The sequence below is a fragment of the Brachyistius frenatus genome, unplaced genomic scaffold, assembly GCF_029030835.1.
Source record: "Brachyistius frenatus isolate BFR_SWC_R1_liver_20210118 unplaced genomic scaffold, ASM2903083v1 Contig_168, whole genome shotgun sequence".
Lineage (NCBI taxonomy): Eukaryota > Metazoa > Chordata > Actinopteri > Embiotocidae > Brachyistius > Brachyistius frenatus.
The window spans coordinates 381779-397629 of NW_027210767.1; the positions used below are offsets into that span (position 1 = coordinate 381779).

Sequence of the window (15851 nt, forward strand, 5' to 3'; positions counted from 1 at the left end):
CCCCAAGTGACTCTCACTACCATAAAAAAGAAGAAAAAGTAGTGTACCAGATGCAGGCGAGCCAGTGGGCCACCAATCCGAACACGCAGACCAGCAGGACCAGAACAGCAGCACCGTACTCCAGGTAGTGGTCCAGCTTCCGGGCCACCCGACCCAGACGCAGCAGGCGGACCACCTTCAGAGAGCTGAACAGACTGCTGATGCCCTGAGAGGGAGGCGAGGAAGATAGGAGACGGAGGAAGACGACAGAGAAAAATGGGGAGGGACGGAATGAGGAGGAGAGGACGGGGTAGAAGATGAGAACAAGGAGAGAGAAATTAGTTAAAACGGGTGAAAGTTTGAAGGATTTACCAGTTACACGTTTTATAGTGATAAGGAGAAGCCCATTGTTTTTTCCTGAAATAAACTTCTACTAGTTTGGACTCTTCTATCACCGTGTTGCATTTGTAATGAAACACTTGGATGGAATAAAATCCGGCCCGTGTCTATGTAAACAACAGTTTTAATTGCTGTTGTAGGCGGCAGCAATTAAAACTTTTGTAAAAGTTTGTTAGACACATTGTATGTGGTTACATAAGAGGTAGACCAGGGAGGAAATAAAGTAGACGGAAAGACGAGAACGATGTGTTTATCATGTTTCCAATGCATCTATAAGTTATCAGGTCCATTCAAAATAAGTGCTTTATGTTCATCTCTCAAAAAAAACACTGGAAATAAACAAATGATGATAAATAAATAAATCAAAACAGAAAATATTTCCTTACAACCACACTAAGAAGCATAGATGTTAAGATGCTCTGACAGTATACACAGCATAATGGAAAACCTCATTTTCCATGACTTTACATGAATAATTTTTTACTTTTTTTATAGACCGAGTCAAATATGTTAAGTTGAACAATTTGGAGCAAAACTGCAGCAAGTATGATTATATTGGGAGCCATACTTCAACATCCATCACAATTAATTCTAAATTAAATTTTGTCATTTAGAAAATAATTTGTTCTGCAGCTCTAAGCTCGCGGGAAACCAGGAGAAAATAAAATAAAAAAAAGTCTGTGCACAAAGAGAAAACGCAGTTATTTGCCTCCATAATCCATCATTATCTTCCATAACACAGTTAGAAACTTCAAGGATTAAAGACATGATGTTTTTATTTCCCAGTTGGTCAGTAAAGCGAAACAAAGACAGAAAAAGAGACGACATGCGCTGTTTAAAGCGTCAATAACAGAGTGATACGCTGAACTCTGACAGACTGTTTGTATCGGATTGGATCAGATCAGTGGTGCGCTCTGCATACATTCACTTTAAAGGGGTCGAGCTGGGACACGCAGATTATTCCCACGCTGCTTTTAGTCAACACCAGCTTGTTGTCACCTGGTTCGCTCCCAGTCTTTTCACAACATGACCGAGATACAGTTTATATCCCCGTATTACTCAGGTTCTGTTCGGCTATGGTGATCACTGGTTAACAACTGGTGGGTTGTGACCCAAAAGTGGGCCGTAAGGCCTTTTCGAGTGTGGCGGAAGTGTTTGCGTAAAAAAAATACAAAAAAATAAAAAGTTGAGGTGGGGGAAAAATAACTTGTATTTTGAAGTCTTTTGTACTTCTGCTGCTGTGCTTTTATTTTGATGGCCGTTTGTTTCACACTAAAGCTGCGTTCTGGATCGCGTACTTTTTTCTTTTTACTTTTAGTATGTACTGCAGCTATGCTTACAAAGTATGCACTGTTACATGTAGTATAATTTGGACATACTACATCATAGAAATGCGCCTTGAACTTTGACCCTCTTCACCATATCCGTCACGATTTGTAGAGCAAGATTTGAAGTAAAAAGAAAAAGAATGCAATTTGGAACGAGGACATTTTTCTTTTAATGCCTCATCTTCTTCCTCTCCTTCCTTTTTGCAAGCTGCAACCAACTTTCTTGGCTGCTACTACAGTGTGGCCAAACAACTTCAGCAGTTCACAAGTTCAGTTTGTGAAAACTTACCAGAAATATTTTTCACTTCACTAGAATTTACATACACGACTACACCCACTATTATCAGACTATATTCTAGTGCCAGGTCGGGTGGAGCACAGTGCGGTGGCGGTGGTGTGGGTGAGCAGCCACACAAAGAGGTCCAACACTCTGTTTTTGTTTTTCCTTCAAAAGGCTGTGACTGCACTAATATCACTCACTGAGTCTGGGTTGAACACAGGTACTGATGATGAGCCTCAGTCACACTATGGGAAGAGAGCAGTGGAAAAACCTCTGAGCATGAAAGAGGGCTCGGAGCGTCAACAACACGCCGTACTTTTCACGTCATTGAGTGTGAACTGTGCAAAGTAAACAAAACAGCAGTGTTGCTGTGCGTGTCCACTTCACAGCACTTTAATGCTGCATTGTGTGACAGACAAAGGTCGGTCTAAAAGCAGGAACATGGTTTCAGGGGTCAAACTCACAATAAGACTCATTCACGTGTTTACAAAAGACACAAAACCTGGAGCCTGTTTGTCACAGCGTTTGACACTATAAACGAAACTCACTCTAAATAATAAATAACTAGAAATGTATCTGTAGGTTGTCCCTTAGGAAAAAAACAAGAGTCTCCCATGTTTTCCACGTATTGACACGTTTACCACATGTTGCAACGCATGATAACGTGGGGAAAATATGGGGGAAAGTTTGCACATGGGAATCTTCACATTTTACAGTTTAAAGTGTTCTAAAAACCAAATAAATGTTTCACATGGGCAAAATCCTACCAATGTCTTGGAAGGGCGGGCTGCCCTGCCCCCGGGACCCCCCCCCCCCCGAAAACAACAAAAGGCGAATGTACTCGGAGAACTGTAGTTACGTTCAGTAACTACTACATATTTCCTTAGTTCCTGTGTATCCGTTTCATTTCAGCTCGACCCATCCCGCCCTGCTAAGGCTGTCCGACAAGACGAAATGCTGCATGTGTATGTGATCACGCATAAGCATTTGCACACGTGAAATTCATGTGTCTTACTGTAAAGGGTTGACCAGAAGTCACACGCATAGATACAAAATGCAAAAACGTGACACAGTACATTTTCTTGGTCACAATTTTTCACACATTACTGCGAGGGAATCCCTCTGAAAGACAATATCAGCCAGCCTCTATTACTCATGCACGATTTCTATTAATACAGAGCCTTGACATAAACAGTTCCTTGTCCCAGAGTTTTTTTTTTCCCATGCACTACGCCGTGAGCCCCCCTGGTGATGCTTGGCTTGGCTCCTGACACCTCGTAAACACAGCGACCTGAGAACGAGGCTCTAAAAAGAACAAAAGTGACTCTTTCCAACAGCAGGAGCAGCAGCCAGGACCCCGAGGTGTCGGCACGCTCCGCACAATCCGTCTGAACACAATCAACATCGGAGCACTCGGAGCAGCGGAGGCCGAGGCGGCACGAGCTCCAGCTGAATATTTACCGACACGATTTCCTTTTGAAGCAAAAGAGACAAAAGAAGCAGATGAAGTCAGAGCCAGCAGGGTTATCTAACGGTGCAGGCTACGATGTTATGTAAGAAAACAGGAGATTGTTGAGTGGATGATGTGAGCTGCTAGCTGCATCTTCCTCCCAGCTCGTCGCCCTCAGCTCAGCCTTCAGCTCCAGCCTGACGACCGTTTTCAGCCTCAGTCTTCAGCTCCACTCAGCCCTCTTCTTATTCTGAGCCTGTAACAGACCGAAGCGCCGCTCTTTCGCTCATAATTGGGATATAATTCCACCCTGTGGTCTAAATGATCCTGTTTCCTGACTGTTTTGCACTGTTCAGCTCCTCCTTTCTGCTCCAACTAAATTCTGCAGTTGAGGTAAAAAATTTAAATCACAAAGCAGCTCGACCTTCTTTTTCTTTTTACTGCAACACTTTTCAGGTTGAATAATGCACTCTAGAAAAATCTCCGTCCATGTGAATTCAAGTAGTCAACGCATGACACAGTCCGACAAAAAGGAAAAGTGCTGCAGAAGTTCAAGTTTCTCAAAATTCAGAAGAACAAAACTGCAAATCTTTCACAGCTACAAATCTATGTGTTAAATTCTCAGGAAAAAGAACAGCACACGAGTAGAGTGCAAAATTTTATACAACACATCAAATAATATTTCCTTCACACCGTTATTATCTCACTGTTGGCAGCGATCTGAGAAAATCCCTAAAAAGAAAAATAGACTACCGCAGCTTGGACTAAGATGAGGCAGACTTGCTGACTGAGTGTTTCCAGGGAGGTTACTGGGTCGATGGCGTTAAATTTTCCTGATTGGAGGTAATTTGGCAGTCTATCACGGACGGGGAATTGACCAGTTTTACAGGGAGCTGCAGTTTTTATTATGAAAAATGCCTCGATAAAAGGGTGCAAAAAAAAAGAAAAAAAGAAGCTCATTACAGAATAAACCAGGTACAAAGAACTAAGAATTTTTGAGGAGGGAAGAAATTATATATTTTTTTACACTAGCATTTTTGTAAATATTGTATTGGGAAAGAAAACTTAAAAAAAAAAAAAAAAAAGTAATAATGATTGTCCTATGTAATTAAAGCCGAAAGAAAATGGAACAACAACCACACATCACGTTACAGCCCGCGTAACTTATTTTTTCTGTTGTGTTTCATTGGGAAAAGAAATGCTGCCACTTCCTCCGAGTTCATGTAGTTTCTCTTTTTGAACAGATACAATTTTCAGCAATCCATTCGAGTCCAAATACTTATTACCAAACTTGTTTTAATGCACTGAAAGAGACAATTTCCTTGATACTAAAACTAATTCTGAAGTACAATTGCAAAAGTTCATCTACACAAGGTATCTTGGACCACATGAACAAAGCAAGTTTGGATTATTCTCATTAAATTAAACTTTGATCTTGAGATGTAATTTTATGCTGGAAATATAATTTAAATTATTCTCGACATTTAGACTTTTTTCAAGAGCAAAACTTCCTCCTTATTTTTTTACTTGCTTAACGTGGCCCTGTAATACTCAAGTCGTATTTATGTGTGGACATTAAAGATTTGTTGGTGGGTGCTCAGTTTACAGGTGTTCCCTCGACAACCTTTGTTTAACAAATATGTTCCTCACGTGCACAAACTTGAGTTTCTCCTGCAAGTTGTATTTTGTAGGTTTACAGCTGAACTTTGGAGCCATTTGTAAACACCACTTTACGAGCCGGAAACCATTTTGGCTCTAATTTGAGCTCCAGTCTCACAAATAAAAGACAGAAACAGGTCAAACACAGGAGCTTAAAGAAAGTTCCTACAGACGGATCTTCATCTGCGCATTTGTAGAGAAAGAATTTTCTGTCACCAATCCTGAAAAAAAAAAAAAAAGACTCCTTTCCTTTGATGTTGACCCCTTCTCTACTTGTGACTCGACCGGACCTGATTCTTACCTCCTCAGCTGCACCTTCGCCTCAGCTCAGACTGCTGTGGGTTTTTGGTCTCTCCTCTGTCGGATGCCACCGTCCCTCCCTCCCCGCCTCTCTCCAGCCACAGCTTCAAAGGCCTCCCCCCTGGGACTTGTACGGTTCCCAGCTCATATATGTAAATGCCTCTCAATTAAGTAGCCACAGGACACAGCCACAAAGATGAAAAGAGCATGAGTCAAGAGAGCGTAACGCATGTAAAATCATGGCTAATAAGCACCTGTTTATCCAAAGAGAGCCTGGCGGAGGGAGACGGCCAGCGACAGAGACTTCGCGTCCACCGAGAGGCTCGTTCGCTTTAAGTTTCCGAGCACCACCGGGAGGTTCTCGTGTGGCGTTTTTTGTAAAAAAAAAAAAATTAAATTATTATTATTATTATTTTTTTTTAAATCAGTCGATCCCACAAGCGTTAAAAATTTAAAATGCCTTAATATAAGATGTAACAACGGGGTTTTCAATTTACACCGACAGGAGCCGGAAGCGAAGCGTTCTCTGAGCAGCAGGAAAACCGAGACGCCGAGTTTCTGTCCAGTTTTTAATCCTTTGAACAAACATCTGAATGACTTTTAGATATTCTGCTGCATAAAATTTAAATGAGAGACTTGTCTTTGACTTCTGCTCAGACAGCAAGTCACAGAAAAACTGCGCCCGTTCACTCTTGCGGACCTGTAGACATCCCCTGCAAGAAGGCCCGTCACAATTATTACATCATCACTTGATCACAATTATCTGAGCTGACCGCAGTTTTTTTTCAACCACTTCCGTCTGGACGTCACCTCAAAGTGCCCCTTTCTTCTTCTGTGGTTTAAAAGAACATAAATTGTTTATTTTGATTAATGTTACCCGTCAGTTAGAAATTTATTTGTATATTTGAGTAATAGGCTCTCTGTGATAAAGTTGTCACATGAGCCGCTTGCAGATTATGTTTATAAAATCTAAAAGGCAAACAAGACATTTTTACTGATATATTTCAACGCTGAATGTCAGTAAATGTCTGTTCTTCTTCATAAGGTGTATTATTAAACTATGAATAGGGTTACACTAACAGTAGCATAAAATGAACAGAAAATAAAAAATGTTAGTTGTAAGAGAAGTACAATTTCCCGATTGTGACACCGCAGACGTAGCCATGACCATGAAATAAAGCACAGTGTTGAGTGAAAACAGTTAAAACAGCAGAAATTAGACTTATCCAAAAGAACAAGCAGCGGTCTGTCGCTTCCTTCTGACTCCCATGTGCCATCCTTCACACAACATTGCTCCTATTCGTGGCATCTCCAGTCTACGCGTTCATCTACATTCAGGCCTTCAACGCTCCTTTACAGTCCTTCTACATGTAACCGTAGCAGACGTGTTCAGGCCCAACCTTTCCATTTCCTCCTTCCCTTTCGTCTCTTTCGTCTTAACATGCAGCGTTAACATTTCACCCCCAAATGCACAGCGCGCGCCCTCCTCCCGGCTCGATTGGCCGCGGCGGCAGCTACATGCACGCCACACAGGAAAGGTCAGGCCGGATTAGAGCTCCGGGAGCGGCCACGGCACCTGCAGACGCCCGCTGCATCTCTCCCCTCACCCCCCGCCATCGGCCTGCTGGGCGCCTCTGTGTGACAGCAGGTGGCCCGGAGCCCGCGGGGAGTTCCTCCCTGCCTGAATCCAACACTACACATCCAACACACACACACACACACACACACACACACCGACCCCAACACCAACTCTGCAGCGACCTGAGGGAGCGTTGGCACAAACTCCTCGTGAGGATGTTACATCACGTTTCGCTGCAGTTGTTTTCACTTCACATGTTCTGCTGGTGTTAATGCTGACCCGCGCCTGTCCTCGTGTAGGTGTTGCTATTCTTGAGTTATCCAGAACCTTGGATCTCCAAAATCTCAACAGGAACAAACAGTACAAGTATAGTGTAAAGTCCTTTGCAGCTTCAAGGGAAAACTTTTTTTTTTTGTTCTGGTGGATTTAAACACCTTCAATCTGTCAGGAAAACATTTTACTAACTTATTTCACTGCTGGGGATGTGGAAACATCACTAACAGAAGGAACGGCATCAACAGTCAAATTAAGGACAAAAAAACAACATGAAATCATCATTAAAGCCCAGAAAGCATTCTCTTCTCTTGCGCTTTAAACTGCAATACCAGAGGGCCAGTAGGGGCTGGCACCAATAAACATCTGGCTCCAGTAGATTCCTATTTAAAAACTTCTCATTAAAAACAAAGTCCATAAATGTTTTCTACGAGTCACTACAGTGAAATTCACTTTTGAGTTCTGGTGGTCCTCCTAAAAATAACTCCATCATTAACTAGATATTAAGCCTCAGAGAGAGACATGTTTGAGGGCGTGTCCGGTTTGATTGACAGGCCTGGTGTGCAGTCAGGTTTCTTGTAAAGGTTCTCAGGTTCAGATCAACTCCTCGCTCCTCCGCAGCTCGTGAAATAAATGTTCTTGAGAGAATGAGACTTTGCTTTTGATTTTATTGAATATTTCAAACAATAAAACAAATGAAAATGGCAATGATACAATTGATGGAGCCCTTAACTTAAATGACTTGCGTATCTCTGAGATTTCTGCACCTGTCAGCAGGTAGTTTGGTTCACTCTTGCAGAACAAACTGCTCCTGCTGTCTCGGGTTGGAAGGGGTTTCTTCTTCAGACTGCATGTTTCAGCCTTTTTCCATTCATGTTTGACAGGATTAAGATCGAAGGCCACTTCAGAACAGTCTGATATCTTCGTTTTCCCATTCTGGGTAGGATTTTAGCTGTGCGTATTTTGGGTCATTATCCTGTTGGATGACCCTCGACCTGTGACTGAAACAGAGCTTCCTGACACTTTAATAGACCTGGTTATGTTGAATAAAAGAATATTGGCATCAACAACGCTGAATAACCTCACGCAGTCAGGGAAGAAAGTTCTCCAGACTCGGAGAGAATTTTTTGTTTGGACTTGGTGCTGTATTATAAGTCAGGAATGTGTGTGTGTGAGTTGGCAGCGCCTGAATACATGTCCGCAGCAGTCTTGAAACCTGTGTTAAAATACGACTAAAAATACTTTCCCTGCTCATTTTCAGCTGTCAGACACATCAACAGGCGAGTTCAGTCTGCGACGAGCCCATAATAATCTCTGCAATTTTTCTCTCACACTGCACCTTCAGCCACCCACACAATGTCCTCAGTCAGCATCCATCCATCCTAACAGGCTGGTTAATATGGGAAAGCAGCAACAAAAATGTCTAATTGAGCAAAGAGGGGGAAGAGAGACCTGACTAATGTTAATCTTTTGTATAAAAACAGCTGCGATGACAAATTAATATTACTTTCATTATTTTTAACCAGGCAGATCTCCGTTTCATGGGTTGTCATGAAAAACTTTGGTGATCCCCTTATCCTTCTCCTCCAACAATACACGCATATTATCTGTAGAGACGAGAATATACGGATGCTCCGTAAACGCCTCACATGCATACTATCTGTAGATGCTAACTAGCCGCCTACGCTGAGAAAAGCCCCCAATTAATGCAGCACATGCAGCTCAGACAGGTGTGAGACTGAAGATTTGTTTGAAATGTGTTTGGAAAGTGTTCCAATTTCTGATTGATTCAAGTTGAAGCCAAGTCATTTTATCTACCTGGGCAGACCGTCCAAAATTCATTTTGTCGTGACTTTAAGGAAAAAAAAACCTAAAAACTACAAGGCTGTGTATCGGGAGTTTTAGTGAGTCGTGTTGGTCCAAATATTAACAAGAATAAAATGCTGAGGGAGGTGTGGAGTTGGTTTTTTTGGCATGAAAAATGAATAGATGTAGAAAATCCCGCTGCTGGCAGCCTGAATGCACACATTTATTATAATTACTGGCATTAAAGCAATCGTGATTAAACCCCCACTTGGCAGACACACACACACACACACACGTATACATACTCAATAATGAAGATTGTGCATTGTGTTCACAAAGCTTGCACATGCCGATACACAAAGTGTGCCTTTCATAACCCACATATGAAAAAAATAAACGATAAAAAACTCAGACCTGCAAGGGCAGACCACCAGCACGTATCTTTCATTCTTTTTCATTTTACATTGAATTAATTTTAGCTTCCACTCACGCTGAGGTTTAATTATTTCAGTGGGAAATCAAGTGGAAAATCACCTGTGATGGGCTTGAGGCCATATTGATAGAACGCCTCGATGTCTGGGAGGGGTGGGGTGGGGGTGGAGGGGGTGTAAGTGGCCGTGAAAAATACCCCGAACAAGCCCGATCTCATTATGATACATCATCCAGAAATCAAACAACAGAGTCGGCATCTTAAAACTCTCATCGTCAGGGCAGACACGTACGTCAGCAGTGTTTTCTCAAACTAATAGGACACCAAAATAAAATAGCCAAAATGAATGTTAATCCCTGGTGAAAATGGGGTCACTAACAGTCACCTGAGACTCAGCAGCTGGAAACTGAACCAGTCAGCAAACTGGTGACTCGATGAGTCATCAATCTGACACTAAAAAAATTTCCCCTCGGGGATTAATAAAGTATATATATATATATATACCTACCTACCTACAGTAATCTAGGCACTTCAGATAGAGCATGAAGCTCAATTCTGCAATGTCATGACATCTTTCTCATTTCGATTTCAATCATTTTCTAGAGACAGTCTAAAGCTCGAGTGTTGGGTTTAAGAAGGATCCATCCAGCTAGTAAAAATTAGCACCATCACACTTTCATCAACAGTCACAGACAACATTTCTAATCAAAGCTAATTCCCCATAAACCCTGCTGGAAAACAATCAATAAAGTAATGCTGGCAGTAAAAGACAGAGCTGGTTTCACCATCCTGACATCTCACAGTCGCCATCGTGTTTTTGCAACAACGTCGACCTCATGCATGTTTAAAGAGTGTTTGAAAGGCCGATTTTTTTTTTTGACTTATTAAAGCAGTAGAGTCCAAAGAGTAAAGCTCTGTGCAAACACTTCAGGCCCTTTCGAGGTTTAGATTTCTATGATTGAACAAACTTCAGCTGACTGACAACCGCACACACCTTCAGTCACACCTGAGAAAAGCATAAAAAAAATTAAAAAAAATTAAAAAAAGCCCGACCGTACCTCATCCACGTTCTCGAAGGCGTTGATGATGTCGTAGGGCAGGCAGGACAGCAAGTCGATGACGAACCACGTCTTCAGGTAGTTCATGCGGATGAGTTTGGGATCGGAGATCACCTCGCCGCCGGGCCCCACGAAGGTGGTGTGGAAGTTGAGGACGATGTCCACCAGGAAGATGACGTCCACCACGCTGTCCAGCACCAGCCACACGATGTTGTTCTGCTTGGTCTTGAAGGAGACGTTGTAGGGCACCATGATGGCCGTGTAGAAGGTGAGGATGAGGATGACCCAGTCCCAGGTGGTCTTGAAGGTGCAGTAGTGGAGGATTATGTGGGGGGGCGTCTTGGGGGCCTCCTGCTTGTACTGCGGGAGGATGTCGGAGTTGAGCTGCAGCACCTGGAGACGGGAGAGAGCGGCAAACAGCTGCTTAACGAGTCTTTATTGGGTTTCATTTTACCTGTCATCTTCAAAGAGTTCATTAAAGCACCGTTTAATCATTACATATTAAAACACACAGTCAAACACACAAATGTGTCAGGAGTCCAGTTTTTTCCTCCGTTTTGCCCCCGATCACCTCTCCTCCTGTCTTTGTCTGTGGCCACGCCCCTCACCTCCCGTGGCCACGCCCCTCACCGGTCCCAGCAGATGTAACCACTCACCCCTGATCACCACCTGCAGGTGTGCTGCATCTCCCTGATCACCTCCCCAGACTATATGTAACCTGCCCCTGCACAACTCTGGTTGTCTGTTCATTTTTATTTAGTCACCCGTCCGTCCTCCGTCTGCTCTCTGTCAGCTCTCCGTCAGTCCCGTTCCCGTTCCTCCGGCCTCTGTGCCTCCTGCGGATATTCCCCGTCAAAGTCACCAGTCGGTGGAGTTGCCCTCCCGGCTCGGAGGATTGTTGACGTCGTCCCTTCCGCTGGTCTGCCGGCTGCCCTGTCAGCCGTGTCCCCCTGGAGCTGTCGGTCGAGTTGCCCTCCCGACTGGAAGTAAGTGGACACGATAGGTGCCACCTTTTGGTTCGTTGTTTTTTGTTTGTTTTTTACAATAAAGACTGTATTTTGGAACTTGATACCTCGAGTCTGTGAGCTTGCATTTGGGTCCTGGAAAAACACCCACCACATAACAGAATGAACCGACCACCAGAGTTGTGCAGGGGCAGGTTACATATAGTCTGGGGAGGTGATCAGGGAGATGCAGCACACCTGCAGGTGGTGATCAGGGGTGAGTGGCTGCAGCTGCTGGGACCGGTGAGGGGCGTGGCCACGGGAGGTGAGGGGCGTGGCCACAGACAAAGACAGGGGACACAGGAGGAGAGGTGATCGGGGGGCAAAACGGAGGAAAAAACTGGACTCCTGACAAAATGAAGAAAAGCACTAATCTTTTTTGTACAGGGTCATGGGTGCTCAGTGTTTAGACAGTGTGCATTTAAAGAAGTGATTTAAATGATGGCACTTTTATCAGTCCTTTAAGCATTTTGCAGTTTATGTGACTGTTGCAATCAAAAATGCTTTATTTTACAGTGGATTTTCTGAAAAATGTTGATGTAATTTGCAGAGTTTTAAAAAAAAAAATTTTCTGATAAGATTGCAGGAATTAAAAAAGAAATTGCAAATCCAGGAAAAATTTTTTTTACATTTTATCAAGCACTACCTAATAAAGAGCAATACGTAAACATTTACTTTGATGATAATGCGGCACATCACAGAAATACTAGCATGTATTACCACTTCTTCTACAACATGTCTTACTACTTGCACCATTACCACCTGCACATCTCCACTTGTCGTACTGTTACTAATACCACTAGTGTTACTTCTTGTTCTTGCACTTGTACTGTTACTACCACAACAAAAACTGCATCTACCTTGTTACTACAAGCACTTCTACACAACCACAGTATTTCTACGACAACGACTGCGACGACGAGCAACTCACTGCAACTAATAATTGCAACGGATATTACTAGTTCTGTTAATAGTACCATCGGGTGATTAACAATATGCCCATCATCATCATGATGAAGACTTCCTGTTCTTCTGATAGAAGTTAGCCTCGGTGAGCCTTAGTTAGCCTCCGCTGTCCTCGCACTGGGACACAATTTGACGCCGAATAACAAAGCGGCGCGGCAGAGCCGAGGATCAACAGCGGGCTTCATAACGACGGATCTGCATCTCCACTAATCCCTTTCATCAGAGCTGCCAATCAAACAGCTCAAGGTCTGGAGCAGGAACAAATTAGACAGCCAATTAGCCCAAGAGCACTGTGTGTGTGTGTGGGGGGGGGGTAAATTTTTTTTAGAAAAGACAAACCATCAACATCCCTGCTTCCACTCATCTTTAACAGAAGACGCCAGCTGTGCCTTACAGGCTGCAGAGCAGATGGATCACCTGCCAAACCGAGTGAGTGCGCTCAGGATGTTATGCAAGCCTCTAACATCCACCACCAGGGCGGGAAAATAGGGTATATTAGCTTGTTACACTGATTCTGACTTGTTTCCTTCCTTCCTTCCCTCCCAACATGACATCGGTCTTATCTTTAGATTTCACACCTTTTCCCCTCAAACTGCTCCGCCCTTCTTTGCTTACGACTTTCCTTCCTCCACAACTTCTCCTTTCCTTCACTCCTTGACTCCTCAGTCTTCCTCTTCTGTTTCTTCCCCCCTCCTCCCTCTCGTTCTTGGGCCGCCCCGGAGGAAACGCTTTCACTAAAAACCCACACTGCCTCTCACCTCGCGCACTAAGCGGGGACGCAACCCAAACAAACTCTGATTAAAGGCGATACACCTCGCTCAGACCTTCATGAATAAAACAGGTGTGTGAACTCTGGCTAAATGAGACATGAGCAATCTTCTCCCCCACACACCCATATCCCTTTTTATATTTTTATTTCTGGTAGCAGTCACAATCATCCGGAGTGCCCGTGCCACCCTGCTTCTGTGTTCTCCACCGGCATGAAATATTGATGACCTTCCGCAGCAGGGAGTGCACCGCTCGCTGGGTCCAACAACTGCAGTTTGAGGGAAGTTGGAATGTGAGTGTGTGAAGAAGGAAAGGGAGGGTTGGGGTGGGTGGGTGGGGTTGGGGGGATGGACATATCGAAGATGGGGTTTTTTGTGTTTTGCACGCCAGCGTCTGTCAGTATTGAGAAAATAGTTTAAATGTGCCTGTTAATGTTTTATATGAGGAGTTTATTTGTGCAGAAATAACACAAAGAGCACAGAGTTGCTGTGGCGGCATATTTTTGTGAAGTGTAAGTAAGTAAGTGTGTGTGTGTGTGTGTGTGTGCGCGCGCGCGCGCATGAAGAGCCTTGCAGCTACACCTCCGTCCAGGTGACAGGTCAGCAACTGTTGTGGCACTGTTAGTATCTGAATGAGGAGCAAGAAGTTTAGGATGATTTTCTTGAGCAGTGAAAAACCATCGTTTTCATCGGTGCTCAAAGCTGATTGGTTAAAGGCTGCACCAATGATGTCAAATTTAACAATCCTTAAATGGAGCTTGGCCAGACTCCTACATTCACACGGCGAGTTTGGATCTGGGAACATCATGCTAGAAAACATAACCATCAAGTAAGAAATTGTACTTTTTAGGATTTTAGTAGTTTAATATGTAGTTTAGTAGTTTTAATGTTTAATATTTAAAAAAAAAAGATGATTGTTTAATATTGTTAATAAATATATCCTCAGTGGGAGATTCAGTAGCAGAATAGGAGCAGAGGCTGGTCCACTAAACTAAAAATAATCTCTGCGTTATTAGATGATTAAAGCAGCTTGCCTGCAGCCCCATTAAGTGCCAACAGTCATAATTCATGTTGGAGCAGTGTTAGCGAAGCCATGCTAATGTCAGTGTTGTGCATCGTTAGCCAATGTTGGTCCGTTCGCTAATACTCGCTCATTATTACAGCTGGCTAATGAACTCGGGCAACAATTCTCAGGCGACGGTGAAAACAACGTGAACAACACGGGCCGCTGGTCGTAAAGCATCTGCGGCGTTTTATCACCTGAATCTGCAGCTCCCTCCGTTTCAGCTCATTGTTTATCTTTACCAGGCTGCTTCAACTCTCAGCACCCTCGTGGCGTTTCAGCCACCGGCGGCTGTTGTAACAGAGAAACGCCGTGTTGGCCAGGCAGTCCGACACAGCAGGAGGCCACTTGCTGATCATAGTGGAGCTATAAGCAGCTGATATTTTCCTCAGGAGCTGCTAGCAACCGAAAACGGAGCTAAAAAGAGACTTCATATCTTGTTTTATGACAATGAGATGGACACAAACACGACTCCAGATGTTTGCTCTTATATTCCTGCTACCGCTGCAGGCGGAAATGAGCACGAGTTTGCTATATCGACTTGAAAGGAGATGTTTTTAATGTGTTTGACACCCGTTTCCATGGCAACCAAGTGGCCTTAAAAAGATGAGGGGAAAAAAAATCACACTGCATTTTTAAAGGGCAATTTATAAATATTTGTTTTAATATAATTTGTAAATATACATTTCAATGTTTGCTTATAATATGTCTGACCTGAGATCACTTTCGACAGCGGGAGCACAGTACGTTGCTATGGTTACCTCCCGGTTAACACACACCAGTTTAAAGCAGTGGCCACAAAGGTCATATTTAATGATAATGTGAGAGTAAGCATGTGCTCTGTGTGTGCGTGTGTGTGTGCGTCTGTGTGTGTGTGTGTGTGTGTGTGTGTGTGTGCGTGTGTGTGTGCGTGTGCGTGGGTGTGTGTGTGTGTGTGTGTGTGTGCGTGTGTGTGCGCTCACCTCCACCAGTCTGGACGGTTTGTGGCTGACTTCGTGTTTGCTTATGGGCGCCAGCTGCTGCAGCGTGTTGCGGTTGTTGGTGAGAGCCCGCGTGAGCCGCGCGAACTTGGTCCATCCTGCAAAGACGAGACGTCAATCACTGTCAAGATCGCAATCGTCACATTAACGCCAGCCGGCTCTTAATGATCCACACAAACACAAATCGGGGCCCCAGTCGGCACAGCTCCGCTGTTTATCCGTCCGACGGGGGAAACACAAGACACGCAAAAATATTCCCACAGCTTCTACTTCTGCCCCGAGAGGACGGAGAGCAACAGTTATTCCCGGTTCATCAACAGCCGGCCTGCAGAAAAAAGTCCTTGAACACAACCGAGTCTCTGACAGTTGCAGGGTTTCTGCTCTGCAGCCGTCCGGCGCACTCTGACCTCCACACGGATGCAGCTCTGTCCTCCAGGCCATCAGGGATCGCTCCATATTTTACACATGTTTGTCATGTTTTGTTGTGTTAAAGTTCAGCTCTTATTTATGATTCCAGCCGTTTTTTCTTA

At 43.9% G+C, this 15851-nt stretch overlaps 1 protein-coding gene across 1 annotated transcript in view; it reads right to left on the reverse strand.

Annotated features, from left to right (window-relative positions):
• Window positions 1-15851, reverse strand: part of kcnh5b (potassium voltage-gated channel, subfamily H (eag-related), member 5b) — a 93527-nt gene that overhangs the window by 57806 nt on the left and 19870 nt on the right. Inside the window, exons 5-7 of the mRNA XM_069717077.1 lie at window positions 15304-15419; window positions 10542-10934; window positions 48-205 (exon numbers count right to left, since the gene is read on the reverse strand). Of these exons, the coding sequence (XP_069573178.1) occupies window positions 48-205; window positions 10542-10934; window positions 15304-15419 (667 nt within the window). The remainder of the gene's footprint in view (window positions 1-47; window positions 206-10541; window positions 10935-15303; window positions 15420-15851) is intronic.